A 16640-nucleotide genomic window follows, 5' to 3' on the forward strand; every position below is an offset into this window, starting at 1 on the left:
ACCTGTGTGTGACTGATCCTCTCCCTGCAGCACTGCTCTTCTCTTGGCTGGTGTGAATGCACCTCCTCAGGTGAAACCCTGGCTTGAACTTGGTCTGCCCAGATTCCAGAAGAAGGCAAAGGAATCCCAGGAGAGGAGAGGTAAGCACTCCCTAAACCAGACCAACAACACATCTGCACTGCACACTCAGCTTGGGTTCAGATTCCTTTCCCTACCCAGAGAGTGACAAAGCTACGGGTGCTTTAGACCATTTGATCTGGCCATCATGGCACTGCGGGCATGCTCCAGGCTTTTGCTTTCCCTGGGGCTGAAAACACACCCGTTTCAAAACAAGCCTAAACCATAGGTGGGACCCTTCTGTGCCTGCCTGCCATCCATCCTCCCTTCTCCCTCCCCACCTGCCTCTTTCCTTCACATCTCTTCAAGAAGATTTTGGTGGAGATTTATCATGCAAAAACCTAGGTGACACATGTCTGTGGAATCACTGGTGTCCTGCAGAGCTGGACATCCACACAAGGATTTCTGCTTCTTTAACCAAACTGCTCCTAGACCATGTGTGTGCTCACTTCCTACACTATGCAGGTAAATCTGTACCCTTTGCTTTCAGAGAGAAACTGTCATCACCCATGAGCACATTGCATCCTTGTTTGTCTGGAAAATGGTGATTTTCCATTTTAATTGCTTCCTGTATGACACATTTTGTTAGGTCCCAGCCCCCTGTCAGCTCTTCTTCTCACTGCATTTGTTTCCTGGTGTGTGTGTAATTACAACCATGAAAGTCCATCAGCAAAAGCACCATCAATCTGAAAGATTAACGAATCTCACGCTTTCCCTCTCTCCTCCCCCCAAAATTAGAAAGCCCCCTCTGTAGTTTCCAGCACACATCTATCATTACACACTCCTGGGTCTCAGGTAAATTAGCAACCTGATTCTTTTCCCTGCTGTCACTTAGAAGAAAAGGGCTTCTTATTTGCCATCCAAGGAAAAGTACAGTAAACCTAGAACTAGATAAAAGGGAAGTAATCAAATATATTTAACTGTACTCAGCCAAATCCCATTACTTGTATAGATGTTAGCTGGTGCATTTGAAGGATTAGGGAAGCCTTGTCTTTTATAGGAAATTGTACTGCTTGATTGAAAACTGCAATATCTGTGCTACTGTTCCTCTGCTTACTTGAAATGAGAAGTTCAGCATTATGTAGAGATATATTTATGCACGAACAGTACATATTTTAAAAGGGGTTTCATGTCCTTGCTCTTCCACTAAGCACGTACATTTGGGGTGAGGACAGCATCCCTCTGTGTTTCTTTCAGAGATGGGAAATGCCTCATCGGCGTGGGAATGTTCCATGGATTGTCCTTCTCACTTCTACCTGAAAGATGGGGAGAAAATAATTTTAGATAAGTCACCTCCTACACATCTGAGGGAATCAACTCCCTGGAGTGTGAGGAACAGCTTATGGGGTGTAGGGATAATGTAGGGGTAGGCTGAGTAGCCATGGGGAAGGAACATACTGGGAGTATCCCATGGAGATTATAACCATGGTGAGGCTGTAGGAGGGCACAGAAAAGCTTCAGCTGCTGGTAGGAACCCAGGTTTTGAAAAGACATGGACAACACGACAGCAGTGCTTGTGCAAAGGGTGCTCCTTCCCTTGGCAGCTGGCTCTGTGGGAAAGGGGGAATGCGCCACCTCTAGACGGCTGCAGTCAGTGGTCATCAGATCTTCCCCTTTGGGAATCCCTCCACTGCCAAAACAGAGGATGCACAGGTACTTGAAAAATATACCCAAAAATACCCAAACCCACCTCCCCATCCTTATCCACAGCACCAAAATATCTTTCAGGTGTCCCTGTGCAAACAGTGTGAGTTTCGCTGTGAAAATGTTCGATGTAGGTGTTCCAACACAAGCATTGAAATTCAGGTCCATGGATTGAGGGAAAGGTTCTCCTGAACTGTGTTCATGCCAGCACACAGCTTTTCTCAGCTCAGTTTTGTACTCAGAAGCCCTGTTTTGTGTGCTATTCAGCCAGGTAAGTGACAGGGGCTCTGCAGAGAGCCCAGGTTCTTCAGGATGATGACCCAGCTCACCCTCATGGCAATGGGCGTAGCAACATGAGGCACATTTTGATCCCAGATTCCAGTTTTATTTTGCTTGTATGAAACATCACAACTCAATATTGTTTCAGAACTTTGGGGAGAAGAAGGAGGCTGACAAGAGTCCCCACAATGTTTTTTTATATGCCTGAGTCAAATTACCCTCCCTTCTGCGGGGCTTCTTCTGAAGTAACAGATCGTACTGTAACCAAATATTGCCATCCAGGAAAGCCATTTTCCATCCAGCAAGGAGGCTTCTTCCTTCTCAGCAGCCACTGAAAAGGGCCTTTGTTCTCAGGCTGAACACCTGGAGAGAGTTATCAGCAGTGGCCTCTCGGGCCGGCGCGCGGAGCAGCTGTGACAAGACCCAGTGGCTTTGGCCTCGGGAGCGTCAGCAGCACCTGGCAGCTGCTGGCACCCAAAAAACCTCCTGTCTGGGCCATTGCATGGGGAACTTTGGGTGGTTCCTCTCTTCTGTAGGGACCAGGGTCTGTATTTTCTTTCTTTTCCCATCCTAAAATGAACAGCCTCATTCCACAGGGTCTGTGGATAACCTCAAGGATGTGACACCTCTGTAGGGAATGGAGAACAAGCCTTGGCATTACCTGGAGACACTGGTGGTGTGAGAGGTGAAAAGCTGGCACAGAGCACCAACATCCTGGGCACATGGTTTGATACTACATCTCAATGAGTAAAAGGTGGAGTTGTTGCCTGGCTTGAGGGGGCAGGACGTTCAGCAGAGAGGGAGTCACCTGATGTGACCAAGGACAAGATTGCACAGCAGCTGATGTGACCCTGGGCACAGCTTTCTGCTCTCTCCATACAGTCAGCACCACTTGTGTCTGTGTCCATGGAAAGGCAGACCCACAACTGCTCAGATACTCAAGGAAACCCAACTCATTTGGCCCATCAGGGTAATTCCCTGGAGGCAGAACTGCACTGTATAAACCACCTCTTGCCATGGACATTAGCTTCAAAATCAAAAGGTTTTCATTCTTTCACTGGATTTTAGAGGATCTGAAGAAAAATATGCAAGGAAAGATGGAGAGTCAGAAAGCAGAGGTTGTCCGTGGATCTGCCATGGGGTAACCTGGAGAGCTGTTGACCTGAACCTGTGCTGGGTCTGTGAGGGTTTTTACCAATGGCCTAAGCAGAAATTGTATCTGCAACCTATGAGTTTAGCAGGTCTAGACCTACAGATCTTTCTCAGTGTGTTGATTTTCCGCTGAAGCCAGACAGTCCAGATCACAAAATATTGCCCCCAAAACCCCAACATAATTCTTATTTTCCTGATAACCCACATAAAGTTTTGAGTCCTACAAGGGAGTCATACACCGGAGGATTTCAACAATGCCTCATCATGAGATGCACAGCTCTGCGAAGTATCCATTCTGAAGCAGTTCTGCCAAATACCAAGAGAAAATTGCATAACATGAGAAGGAGCAAACCGCAGCTGAAGCTTCATCATCCACAGTGGCAGCTGACCGTGGACGTCACGAGTTCTTCCATACCCGATGGCATCATTTCCATTTTCTTTGGACTGTAGTAGTGAAAGAATAAACATTTCAAAAGGTTCAAATGAGACCTTTGAGTGCCAGCGCTGAATCCCTGTTAGGCTGGGATAAACTGACAAAATAACATCCTGCAGAAGCTGTGCCTGGGACAAACCACCATTCCTGTGTTCGTGTTCTGTGGTTTGTAGCACAGGGGCCACTTTAAACCTTGGTCTCTGTCCAGCCACCAGTACCAGCTCTCCCATGATTTTATGTTTGCATCTCTTTCTTCTTCATGAAGGGAAGATTTCCAGGTCTGTTCCTTTTAACTTTGTTCATGGTAGCACTCTTGACAGAAGGACTTAGTGCCTATTTAATGTCTTTGCAAGGGAAAGAGAGAAACTTCTCGGTTACATAAAAGTTTGTATCAAAATTCAAGAATCCGGATTAATTATAGAAGACTTGCCTTGTATCATTCAATTTGTTTGAATAGCTTTAAAGATTAAGCAGATCCAAGGCCTAACAGAATCAGAGCCAGTAAGACAATAGCTGAGATTTTCCTTTGAAACAAAATATACAGGTGGTTTCTGTGAGTTTCTGTGTCTATCTGCCCAGCTTTTTTATTTTTATGTCGTATCCAATATCACAGAACCTGGCAGTAGAAATCATATAGCAATTTGTGAAAGCTTGTTGCTGTTCTAGATATCATATAGTCTGTTCCACACCAGCAAAGACAAAACCAATGCCTTTACTCTTCGAGTTTTCATTCAAAAGGATAATGATCTCTGGTAACAAAATATTTGGCAGTAGTATTATTTAAAATGCACAGAGGAAATGTTTGTCCCTAATTCAAGGCACTGTGGTCACACAGTCTCTATTCACTTGGTATTTACCAGTGAATGCCAAAGGCTAATCTGCAAAAAGCTCAGGAACAGAGTTAAGTTTATCACACTCCATCCTTCACCCATCCCATTGTAAGGGAGTTACAAAATAGTAATTATTGAATTTCTTTGCGGCCAGAGAACTTATAAACCGTGTTATACCCAGCAGGCTCTAATGACTCCTTCGGTAAGTATCTAATTAAGTGGTTGGGGTGTTGATTTTTTTTTTTCTTTCACAGCATACTTTCGTGTTTTAAAATCCCTTTGCATTAAATGACTTCTCGAGTTTTCCAAATTTCTCACACGCACAGAAGAGGGAAGTAAGGAAAAAGGCAGAAGGGAGGTTTTGGTCGTGGGAACAGGAGAATTCGCAAAGGCTAAGGGCAAATCCTCCCCAAAGTCTCCATCGAAAAAACTGAAAACTGCAGCTACTGCCTGGGACAGTTGGCTGTCTAGAGAGGGGAAAATAAAGCCGGCCCGAGGGGAATGACTGCGTTTGGGGAGGAGAGGCCGCTCCCCCAAAGGAATTACAACACCTCGAGAGCTTTGAACGGTGCAAATCCGGGGTTTGGGCAGTTTTTCCGATCCCGCTCGGCATCCCTCGCCCGCCGGTCCCCGCCAAAGCGAAATCCCGCTCCACTCCGGGGCAGCAGAACTCGCCGAGCCGTGCTGGGCGAATGCACGATCGGACTGGGGAGAAACTGCCCCGGGGTGAGGGGAGAGGAGCCGAGCATCCGCCCCGCTCCCTCCTCGCCTTCGGGAGGGATGCTCGGCTTCGGCGGGGCCGGCGCGAGGTGGGAAACCTGCCGATCTCCGGGCCCGGAGAACCCGGGGAATGCTACCTGCTCCCGGGAAGGCTATTTGCCCCGGGAAAACTACGTGCTCCGGGGAAATACCTCACAGCGAGCCACGGGGCCGGTCCCTGCCGCTGCCCATCGCGGTACAGCGGCCACCGCTTCCCCGCAGCATCGCTGCTCCTCCGGGCACCACGGGGACACTCCCGCCCCCCCGGCCGAGCTTAAATCGCGCAGTAAGTTGGGGCTTTTTAATGGAGCCACGTCGAGGTGCCGGAGATAGGCTGGAAGAGCCGAATCCCCGCATCCCGACTCGGTCCCTCATCCCGGCTCGGTACCGGGCGCACCTGCCCCGGCCCCGGGGCTGCGGGTCTCTCCCGGGGCTGCTCCTCCCCTGCGCCCCCGGTCGCTCCGGCCCCTTCTCCCTCGTTAGGGAAGTGTTAGAAAGTTGCTGAAGTGCGAAATGAGCCTGCGAAACCTCGTTGTCCTCATTAAACTCTGACAAGGAGGGTGACAAGAAGCAGCGGAGGGGAAACAATGCGGCAGTGTTGGGGAGAGCCCCGCGCCGGGGCAGCCTTTGTGCCCGCACACAAAAGCTCTTGTTTGCATGTGTTAAAGTCCATTAAACCGCGGCAGCCCCAGGTGCAAACGCCAGCCCGGAGAGGCCGCGCCACCTTCCGCGCCCGCTGAGCGCCGCGGCCGCTCCGCGCTCGGCCCCGGCACCGGCGGGCGGCGGGGCCGGGGCACGGCCCGGCGGGCTCCTAATGAGGGCCCGGGGCTGGCCCTTCATTAACGGACACGGGTGGGTCCCGCTCTCCGTGCCCCCAGATTTGCCTGTCCCCAGCCTCGCCGTTAGTGGCAGCGACGGGACACAATGTCGCCTATTGTGCTGGCCAACCCCTCGCCCTAGGGGACACGGATGGGACCCCGCGCGCAGCCCAGGGTCGTGGATGCTGACCTGGTGCCAAAGAGCTGCTGGACAGGGGCCGTGGTTTGGCTTTTCCCACTGAGACTTATGAAAGTGCCTTTGGACATTGTAACATCATTAGATCTTCACAGAAAGTATAGCCAAGGTTAGGAGCAGAGCAGTTTCCCGACTCCTGGTTCAAACAGCAGAATTCAACCCAAAAGGTGAAAAGGAGAGGAATTGTGCAGAGAATAGCCACCAAAGGAAAAATAAAAATAAAAAAAAACCTTGCACAGGCCCTACAAAAACAACCTCATCACAGTGTTAGTGTTTCATATGACTGGCATGGCAATTTATCCAGGAAAAAGTATTTCCAGGTTCTGTTACAACAAGTCTACATCACTTTATCCCCAGTGGTCTGCCAGGGATTTGCCCCGCAGCTATTTTAAATTGTGCTGCTAATAACAATTCATTACAGTTGATAGAACTGGGAGACTTGCCTTTTATTTTGCAATTAGACATAAAGGCTCTGATCTGGCAAATGCTTTGCACTGTGAGCATGTGAGTAGCTCTGCTGAAGTCATCTGGGACTGTTCATGTGCTTAACAGTAAGCCCGTGTGGGTTTGCAGGATCAAGGTCTGAGACGGGATCATCTTTAAGGATGTTTGTTTACCTGCTCTGTTCTGTATTTTCTAGATTCACGACGGCGCCCTGCAAAACCATTGGAGTGTCTCGAGTCAGCTGGGCACAGCTCACAAGAAGCATTCTGGAGCCAAGTGATTCTTCCCGTAAACAAAACTGGTTTGCAGCAGCTTGATTCGGGAAGACATGACGGCACTGGGTACGTTGCATTGCGAACTGTTCAGCTGTGTGAGCCTGTGTGTACTGAGGCGTTAATGCAGAACTGTTGGGCATTGGGCCCAGAACAGATGTGATGATGAGTGAGAGCAAAGAGACAGGGAGGAAGGAGCAGAAGAAAAAAGCACATTTTAAGTTTCTCAGTTCCTGCCTAGACAACTACTGCTTCCAAAACCTGGGAACCGTCCCCAAATGCCTCTTATCAAGAGAAAGTAGGAAGCAACATGATCTCTGGAGAAAACAAACATATTTGCTTTTTTCATTTGCCAATCCTGCAAACAATACCTGCTCGTAGGCAAATAATCTTCAGGTCTGCATTGCCAGATCAATGCAGGGAGTGGTTCCCATCGGCTCTGCTGTGCCAGACACACTGAATGGTTTGTAAGGAAACAGGTCCCTGAACTTCTCCACAGCACAGACACTATCTTAGTAGGTTATCTCACACTTGCTTCTGTTCCTGCTCCCATTCTCCTCATCTTCCAATGCCTGGCCTGGCAGGGAGAAGTGAAGACTAGATGAAATAGACCTTGTTTTAATAGAAAAGGCTTCAAAATGTTCAGCTGTTTGTTATTTCCTTGCCACTTACTTTTCCAATTTACTTTTGGAGCCAGGCTAGCTAAAGGAAAGGCCAATCCTTGTGCACAGTCGCAGTTTAATACCTCTGATATGCATGAAGAAAATTAATTTGACTGAGGATTTTGCTTCATGAAGTAATTACAGCACAAAGCATAAAAAGGCTGTGTTTTGTCTTGAGCCGCCAAAGTCCTGGTTTGCATCATGAGGTCATGTTTAGGATTACAAATGTTTGCACAAATAACATCTTACAGTATCTCACATCGCCTCTCTCCACCTTTGCTAACAGGACTTTTGGAGGTGCAGAGGAACAGGAAAAGAAACTGTTCTTCAGTCCCAGATGTATTAAAATTGAAGATTAAACCCACAGGGCACAAGAAGGGCACCACAAATTTGGGAGGGGGCTGAGTTCATGGGGCTGCCCACACTCAAAAATATATCCTATGCCTACAACCCCTCTCCACTACTATCAGTGGAGGAGAGTTGTAGGCACCAGCACAGCCCAGCTCAGTTAAGGCTGGATTAATACAAGAAAAACCCTCATGTAGGACATAGCATTTCCATGGTATCTTCAGGACAGGCTGATCTTTTTTATTTTGACTTTTTAAGGCACCTCTCTGGATTCAAATCCTTTTGAAATTGTATGCGAATACTTTGATAAACTGAGTAGAACTAGTTTTGGTTAAAAACGGCAGATTTTTTCATTAATTTGGTGATATTTGCAATGTGCTTCACAACTGAAGGCAGGAGTTCAATTATCACTATCTTGCAGCTGAAAGTATTTGGAAAAATGAAGCAAATCAAAATGTGCTAGCAGAGCACATCTCACTGCCTTTACATGGCCAGTCCCGATCAGTCAGTCACTTCTGCTGCCAGGGAGCCCACAAAGTGACAATTCCACCCCAGCTCAAAACAGTCCATCCTGCTGCTGACCTGTATCACAGTAAACTTGTTCAAGACTGGTGAAATTTATGGATTTTAAGTTTGCTTAGAAGAATTAACTCAAACTCTAGAGAACTACCCACGGGAAATAAAAGTTACAGGAATGGTAAACTTACAAAAACCAGAAAATTCACAGATTAAAGTCACTGGGGAGCAATGCACTCACTAGCACTTTCTGCCTTACCTGGATGTTTAGGTGGGAGATCTTTACATTGTGCAATGACTGCTGGAGCTGAGCTCTGAATGTCTGTCACCAAAGCACTCGGGCTGTGGGTGACTCACATTAGGAAACTGAAATTATGAAGACCCTTTTTTTATTCATCACCGCCTGCCTTCTTTCCTCACTGATAATACAGGGTCAGCATCCTCTCAAAATGACTGAAAAAGGAAACAGTGCATGTGAAACTCTCAGACACTGCTGTCATGAGCACCATGGAAAAACCATACGGAAATGAATAATTTTGTGCCCAAAGCACAGTTTGAATAACAGGCAGTAAAAAGCCCCTTCGCTGCACATTAAACAAGAGGAGAATAAATCATGAGGGGAGCTGCTCCCTCAGGAGCAGCAAGCATTGCCAATGCAGAGTGAGGGGGATGCCTGTAGGAAAAGGGCGTGGATAACTCAATTACAGTTCATCTGGATGAGGAAAACCAGGCAATTTCTGGACACTCTGGGCTGCTGAATGCTGGAGCGTAGAGCCTCAGTAGCCTTTCAGAGTATATTGTTTCACACACGTATTTATGTTTGTGTGTGCATGGGCTTCGGGGCAGATGGAAAATAACTGGGATAAGCTTTGGCTCTGTGCCAGGTTGAGTGCTCTACACAGCTACAGCACTGCTGGTCAGCTGGAAGCACAGGGTGAGGTCTAGATAAAAAATATAAAATCTTTGGAATATCAGCTGATCAGATTGTAGAGTATCTCTGAATGGCTACAGGACCACTGGTTGGGCAAACACAGCCCTCTAATATGTGCCTCATTGCCAAATCTGTCTTCATCCATGGGGCAGGATACCAAAGGGGTCTAGAAACACCCTGTCTCCAGGTAGTCTGGAGATGTCTTCACTGACCCTCTGTATACAATTCACTGCTCTTTGGGCTGGAACCAGGGCATAAGATACAGCAGAGTATATTTGGAGGAGTTACCACCAGCAATATCTCCTTCATTAAGGTTAAATAAGGTTGGGAAGTAAGAGAAATTAACTAGTACAGGCATCCCTAAAAGATAGGGAGACAACAACATCATAGCAGGAACATGTCCTAGGACTGTGCCTGGCACAGGCAGGCAGGACAGCACAGAGAGCTGTGGTCAGGACTCACTCATGGTGGCAGGTTTAAGAGTGCACATGTCCAACCCAACAGTGGGAAGGTGATCTTTTTTCTGCTTGGCAGAGCAGAGCTGGTGTACTGGCAGCGTAAAAACTCTCTGTGAGACACAGCTCTGCAAAGCAGCTCCAGGGAATCCACAGCCACTGCTGTCACTGCAGCAGGTTAAGGACACGTTGCTGAGATCTCTGCGACAGGAGGACACAGCAGGGTAACTCAAGAGCGATGTGGCCTCTCATCAAGGGATGCTTTTCTTCCTGCTGGTGTTTCTGACACATTGATCAACTGTTGCAAACTTAGGTAAAACCCATTTTTTCAGTCCCTCTATCCTAGTGGTGGCATGTCCTTCCTGAGGCACAGGAATGAGTGTAAAATGTCGCACATTTGTTCTGATCAGGGCTCTGCTGATGGTTTTAGGGCTTCTCCCAGTCAGAAGTCTGGAGATGTGAGTATTTCCACCCCTGTGATCTGGTAGAAGCACAAAAGACACATCTGCTGGCCAAAGACACATCACTTGTGGGGCTGGTGGTCTTCCCACTTATGCCAGGATGGAGTTTGCCCAACAAGGGACCAGTCAGTGTCCACAAGACTCTGACAGCAGAACATTCTGTTACTCTTCCTGTGACGTTATCAGAGGAAACACTGCACACAGCTACATATATCCATTGAAGTCTATTATTTCAGCTCATTCATATGTTGCTGACTCACCATTCATTCACTTTGTACAACCTTTTAAAAGTCTTACACATCCCCAAACCCTGTCCATGGAATTTCTGCCTTAGATGAATCTCACACTGCACCAATATTAACTCCAAGAGGCAATAATTTTCCCAGGAGTGTCTTGTATAAAATTTTCCTCATCAGAGATAAGAGACAAGGTCATTCCACATGAGACAACCCACTGGAATGACACTCTAGACACTGCTTGTTCTGGAACTTCTTATTCATCCTTCTCCTCATCCTGATATTTTGTCCTTTAATTGCAAAAGTACTTTCCACTTCCACCGAGTGTTTCTGTGGGGAAGGTACAGACAGAAATGGATAAACTCCTCTTCACTGGGACTAGGAATACATAGAGATTTCTTCTAGCATGGGTGCATTTGTAGCTTTTGTGGGAAATAGCAACTGGACAGTTAAAAATGGACAGCTTAGAAATAAACATTTCTGCACCAATCACCATCAGATAGGTTTTCACCTGGGCAGAGGACCTCAAGAGACATCCTGCAAGCTGCAGGGAGTGCGGGTTGATTCATCAAGGTACTTTCCCTTCTGAATCAGCACTAAATCTATGCCACTGTGATATCACGGGCTATCTGCCTTTGGAAGCTCTGAGTATTTTTAAGCATTCTAACAGCAAAGTGCTGACTATTGCTGGAGATTACAGATTCTGCAGAACATTTTGGAAGATAACTTCTGGCATCTTGCCACTTGTTATATGGAAAATATGTTGTATTATCTTCCATGTGTGTGGGGGTGTGAGGGTGCTCTGAGTGTCCTGGCCCTCAGCCTGCAAAGACTTACACATATTTTATGCAGAATAAAGTTAAGCAATACATAATGAACTTGTTCAGGCTCAGAGCCTAGATCTGTCACTTAAGACATGTTCCATATCCTTCAGGACTTCTCGAAAGACAGCATCTTTCTCAATACTACAAGTACGCTACTATGAGCACCATGCTGGAGGTTGGCTGAGTGGGACACAAATATGCTGTTATCAGTGTAGGACTTTCCAGTGGAAGGGCCTGGTCCTGCCCCAGCCGGTTGGAGTCCTTTGACTGGGATAGTTGGACTGCGATGGTCAAACTGGTCCCAGACTCCTGTACACACACAGGAATGTGGAGGAGCTGCTGTCAGATGCACAGCACACATTTGGTGTCATGTTCTTCTCTTACTATCAGTCCTGGGAAGTTCTCCAGAGGCACTGAGTGAAGGATGAGGTGTAGCAGGTTGAGGTAAGGATGTCAGGGCACCGGGAATAGCAGATATTATCTCCCCTTATTGCTGGGAGACAGTGGTGTTATTCCCATGGAGACCCTTGTGAGAGTCCTCCCATGAATGACTTCTGGGTGGGCTTGGGTGGGGCACAAAGGCAGAAGGCAGCAGAGGGCACATCCTCCCATGCCCACCCCAGAGCCATCCTTTGGGGGAAGCCAGGGTGGCCGCTCTACTCTCCAGAGCCCATCTGGGCACATCCTGCTCCCCTCCCTCGCTGCCCTCGGCTGCGGGGAGCCCTGAGGGAGCCCTGTGGGGAGCAATGTCAGAGCTGTGTGTGGAGCTATGAGGGAGCCCTGCAGGAGTGCTGAGGGAACACCGCGGGGAGCCCTGAGGGAGCCCTGTGGGGAGCAATGTTAGAGCTGTGTGTGGAGCCCTGAGGGAGCCCTGCAGGAGCGCTGAGGGAACACCGCGGGGAGCCCTGAGGGAGCGATGTCCGAGTCCTTTGGAGAGCCCTGAGGGACTCTATGGGACCCCTGAGGGAACCCGGTGGGAGCCCTTTGGGATTCTCTGGAGAGCCCTGCGGGGAACCGTTTATGGCCTGAAGGGAATCCCTTGAGACATTGAGTAGAATCCCTTGCACCCCCTGTGGAAAGCCCTTTGGAAGCCCTTTGGGATCTTGAGGGGAGAATTCCTTTGGGATCCTGTGAGTCCCTTGGGGAGCCCTTGGCGAGTCCTGTGGGGACAGCGCCGCGGGAGCGCTGTGGGGACCCCGCGGCGGCGCGCGCGGTGCGCGGGCGCCCCCCCCGCCCCTGCGGCGCGCGCGGAGCCTCGGCGGGGCTGTGCCGCCCGTCACCTGCAGCCGCGCGAGGGGCCGGGGCGGGGCGCGGGGGGCGGGGCCGGCGCGCGAGGCGGGGGGCGGTGGCCAATGGGGGCGGGCGGGAGGCTCGCGCGGCGCTCTTAAGGCGGCGCGGGCGCTGTCAGCGGGCAGAAGGTGCGCGGGCTCGACGGCGTGGCCATGGCAGCCCTCAACGGCGCCGTGGAGAACGGGCAGCCCGACAAGAAAGTGCCTCCGCTGCCGCGGCCCCTGCGCAGCCTGGAGGTGAAATACACCAAGGTGAGCCCGCCAGGCACGGGGCGCTGGGCGGCGGGTGGGCTTCGCCGTGCTGTCTCCGATGTTCGGTGGAGTCAGGGTGGCGGTGAGATGTTATATTTTTAATACAAAATTTTCACCCTCAGTGTTGTTTTTCTTAGTTTCTTTTAATCCTTCTGCTGCCTGAGACAGTAGGTTTATGGGGGTTTGAGGTTGAGCAAGCAGATGACAGTGGCGTTTCTAATGGAGCGACGCTTGCCCCAATCCCTAATGCCCAACACCTATTTTTTTCTTTTTAATAAAATAACTCCTCCAAAGCTGTTGCTCTGCCCCAGGCACCCTGGGCTCCTCTCCCTGGCTGTGGTGCCTGACACCATCTTCCCCTCCCAACCCACCAGTGAACGCCTCCAGCTCCCTGCTGGCGCTCAGCAAAATCCGATTTGGATGGGGTGAGCCTGGGCAGGGCGAGGAAGGTTTTATCCCTCAGAGCCGCTTGCTGGGGTTGTGTTCAAGCGTCCTTGACCCACAGCTCCCCTGTGGGGAGGTGGCTCGGTGCCAGTGGTGGGTTTGGGTGGTGGCGAGCACAGGGCCGGTGTCTGGCAGGACGGGGCCTTGTGGAAAGGCTCTGCCATGAGACTGGAGCTGTCCTGTAGCCCCACGAGAGAGCAGTGCTCCTGTTGGTGGCTCTTCGTCCCAGCTCCATGGCCTCCCCACGGGATGAGGAGTTAGACACTGAGCCCACACAAACCCTCGCCTCTCCGCTCTCCATTGAGTTTCCCTTTAAACAGTCGCTCCTGACCTTTTGGTATCAACCAAAGGCTCCTGAGCTTGATATCTCTGTCCCTCAGAGATGGGGCTGGCTTGGAGCTGAGCAAGGCTGCAGAAATCCCTGCTCCCAGTGCAGCTGTAGCTCTGCGATCGCTGAGTCGCTTTTTGTTCCACAACAGCCTGACCCGCTGCCTTGCGCAGTGGGGAGAGCGTCCCGGCTGGTTACTGCTGAGGAGCCTCGGCTGCCATAATTTCAACTTTGTGCCTGGACTAAAAGAGCTGCAGGGGCTGAATGAGTGTGCTACTGTTGCATTTTTGTGTAAAGCATTAAGAAAAAACAAAATTCGAAGCTCATTCCCTTGTAGCGAGGAGTGAACAGCGATAGCTTATCCGGCGAGGTGTTGATTTGAATTATGCATCCAAAGTGTACTGAAACAGATTAGCAATTAGGAGTAATCAGTGCACTAGATTAATTTTTTAACATCCAAAATTTATCTACTCTTTATTTGTCAGATAAACTTGTCATTTAGCAGCAAATTGGATCTGCTGCTGCTGGTTGCAGAATGGCGTAATGCAGCACAAACAGCTCTTTCCTGCGTCCAAAATGGACACGGCCATTTGAGTTCTTCTTAAACATCCAAATGTTCTGGTTTTTGTTATTTTTATTGTTGTGAACACTTTTAAACACTCCTTAGGGATCTTATCCTGCAGCCGTGTGTGTTTTCAAACACGCAGTTTATGCTCCACAGTTTTGCCAGAGACTGTGAGCGCTGAAAGAGTCAAGGTTGTATCTTTAAAGTGGAAACCAACATAAATTAAAAGTGTGAGTTTGATATTTGATCTGATGCTCCCGGTGCATCTGAGAAAATAATGAGCAGCAGTCAATTTTCATAAAACTATGAGGGGTTTTGTGCAAGCTCTGAGTTTCACCAGATGTTTACAGCTGACAGCATGCTTCCCTCTGCTTAGAGGAGATTTTTATTTTTGGTTCTACCAGTTATGGGGCTGGGGGAGAGGCAAAGTTTTTCAACAAAGATCTTTCTTATAGAGCAGCTTAATGCTTGTCATGGGTGTGTGATGGAAGTGATCTGTCCACAATTCCTTGTCTCAAATTCTGGCTATGAAGCATGAACTGTGGATATACTATTCAATTTGATTTCAGCTCCTGGCACCAAGGACTTGTGATATGTGGTGGATTCCCAGAATGATGCCAGTGTATAAGTTACATTTAAAACAGCCTGATCCTGTCACTCTTGTGTTTTACTGCTTAGTAGGAACATCACTTTCCCACAGAATTAGCATTGAATGCAAAGAAAAAAATCAGTATCCTTCCCCAGTCCTTAGTGTGTGAGCATATACCTGATACTGTAATTTTATGGTTCCTGTCATATTTCCCACATTTATAATGCAACTTTTCTTCATTAGGGAAATAAAGGAAAACTGAGATAAAAAATTGTAAATGTTAAAATGTAGCACTTGGATAATAGAGGTAGTTTGGGAGCACTGGTGTCCTAAACGGGAGTTAATATTTCTAACATTGTATCTTTTCTTATGACTTCCCTTGGCAACATTTTTTGTGAAATTTTCTTTTTCTCAGCCTGTGTGAAACAGGTGGGTCCAGCAGTGCAGCTTCCACACCAATTACACTTTGGATGCTTTATACAGAAATAATAAGAAAAAAGTCCTTTCAGGAAAAAAGCTGCCCAAGGAAAGAAAACTATGACCCAAAGCAGTGGGAATTCCGAATGTAAGAGATGCAACATTAATCTCTTGGTGGTGTGTAGAGACTCATAAACAAGATTGCAAATGTGGATGGCTTCCAAATAAAAATACTAGCTTACAGCCACTAGCAGGCTAGTAATAAAGATTACTTCATCTAATCTTATTTAAAGTATATTTATAAAATATAACACTGCCAAGTCAGATCACAGCATGGATAAGATGCATGTTGAATCAATTAATTGTATATAGGTATTCATGTTCTGTTTACAGTGAGTAACAACACTCCAGTATTTAATGCATTTTCAGTTACGCAACGCTGGGACTGTTTGTTCTTGCTCTGGAAATGCAATATTTTGAAACACTTAAATCTTGTCACAGATGACTCCAAGTGACGTGGGAGGCTTGATCTGGCCTGTGACAAGGCATGGTGGGGTAGAGGCGAGCCAGAACCCTCCTCCTGTGGACACAGCCAGAGGGAGAGCAAGCTGTGGAGGTAGCCCAGGGCAGGGCACAAACAGCCAAGTAATAATTGTACAGCAACATGTAACAAGGGGGGTCCTTCTGCCTCAACCATACAAGTTTCTCTTGGTGTCTGCTTGCTGTTCCCATGGAGATGTATTTCAAAAACTGCCCATTTCTCACTGCCAAATCCCAGTGTTGTTTTCTGTGGGACCCATGCTCTGCCTTCCTCTGGCTCAAAACTAACTGGGCGCACAAGGTTTGTAGAAATGCTTCTGTATTGCCAGCAGTGTCCCTTGGAGAGAGCCTGAGCACACTTGACTCTGCCATGGATGGAAGTTGAAGAGCCCCTGGACCTTTGAAGAGCACTTGTGGGTTTTTTTGTCTATATAAGTTGTTTTTCTTTCTCCTGCCCATCCCACTCCCCTTGCTCTCTCTTCAGATATTTATTAACAACGAATGGCACAAGTCTACAAGTGGAAAGAAGTTCCCCACCTACAATCCTTCAACGCTGGAGAAAATCTGTGACATTGAGGAAGGAGATAAGGTAAGTGTTGTTGGACAAGCAGTGCAAAAGACATTTTCCAGAGGATTTCTTTTTGTAGGGAAGCACGCAGAGGAAAAGCTGGCTTTTAACAACAACATCCATCTGGCCAACCTGAGCTGGAGGTCTGGGACACTGGATGTGCTGCTCAAGAATTACATGGGCTGGGTGGCATCAATCCTGTCCAGCTTGTCAGGAGCACTTTCCCTGGTAGGAACTGGCTGCTGAACACTGCCAGAGGAATGAGATCGAG

General features: G+C 48.3%; 1 protein-coding gene and 2 long non-coding RNA genes across 3 annotated transcripts in view; 2 read left to right on the forward strand and 1 right to left on the reverse strand.

The window, feature by feature from the left end:
* Positions 1-1159: 1159 nt before the first annotated feature.
* LOC132333485 (uncharacterized) lies at positions 1160-8832 on the reverse strand. Its single transcript, XR_009488181.1, has 3 exons — positions 8730-8832; positions 7316-7521; positions 1160-1373 (listed from the first exon to the last, which is right to left on the reverse strand). It is a non-coding gene; the product is annotated as an uncharacterized LOC132333485 (long non-coding RNA).
* On the forward strand, positions 4432-11431 carry LOC132333484 (uncharacterized). The gene is made up of 2 exons (XR_009488180.1): positions 4432-4657; positions 6869-11431. It is a non-coding gene; the product is annotated as an uncharacterized LOC132333484 (long non-coding RNA).
* Positions 11432-12764: 1333 nt separating this feature from the next.
* Positions 12765-16640, forward strand: part of ALDH1A3 (aldehyde dehydrogenase 1 family member A3) — a 33563-nt gene continuing 29687 nt past the window's right edge. Inside the window, exons 1-2 of the mRNA XM_059858647.1 lie at positions 12765-12918; positions 16286-16390. Coding sequence (XP_059714630.1) covers positions 12820-12918; positions 16286-16390 — 204 coding nt within the window. The 5' untranslated portion in view covers positions 12765-12819. The remainder of the gene's footprint in view (positions 12919-16285; positions 16391-16640) is intronic.

This window comes from Haemorhous mexicanus, chromosome 13 (genome assembly GCF_027477595.1).
Source record: "Haemorhous mexicanus isolate bHaeMex1 chromosome 13, bHaeMex1.pri, whole genome shotgun sequence".
Taxonomy (NCBI): domain Eukaryota; kingdom Metazoa; phylum Chordata; class Aves; order Passeriformes; family Fringillidae; genus Haemorhous; species Haemorhous mexicanus.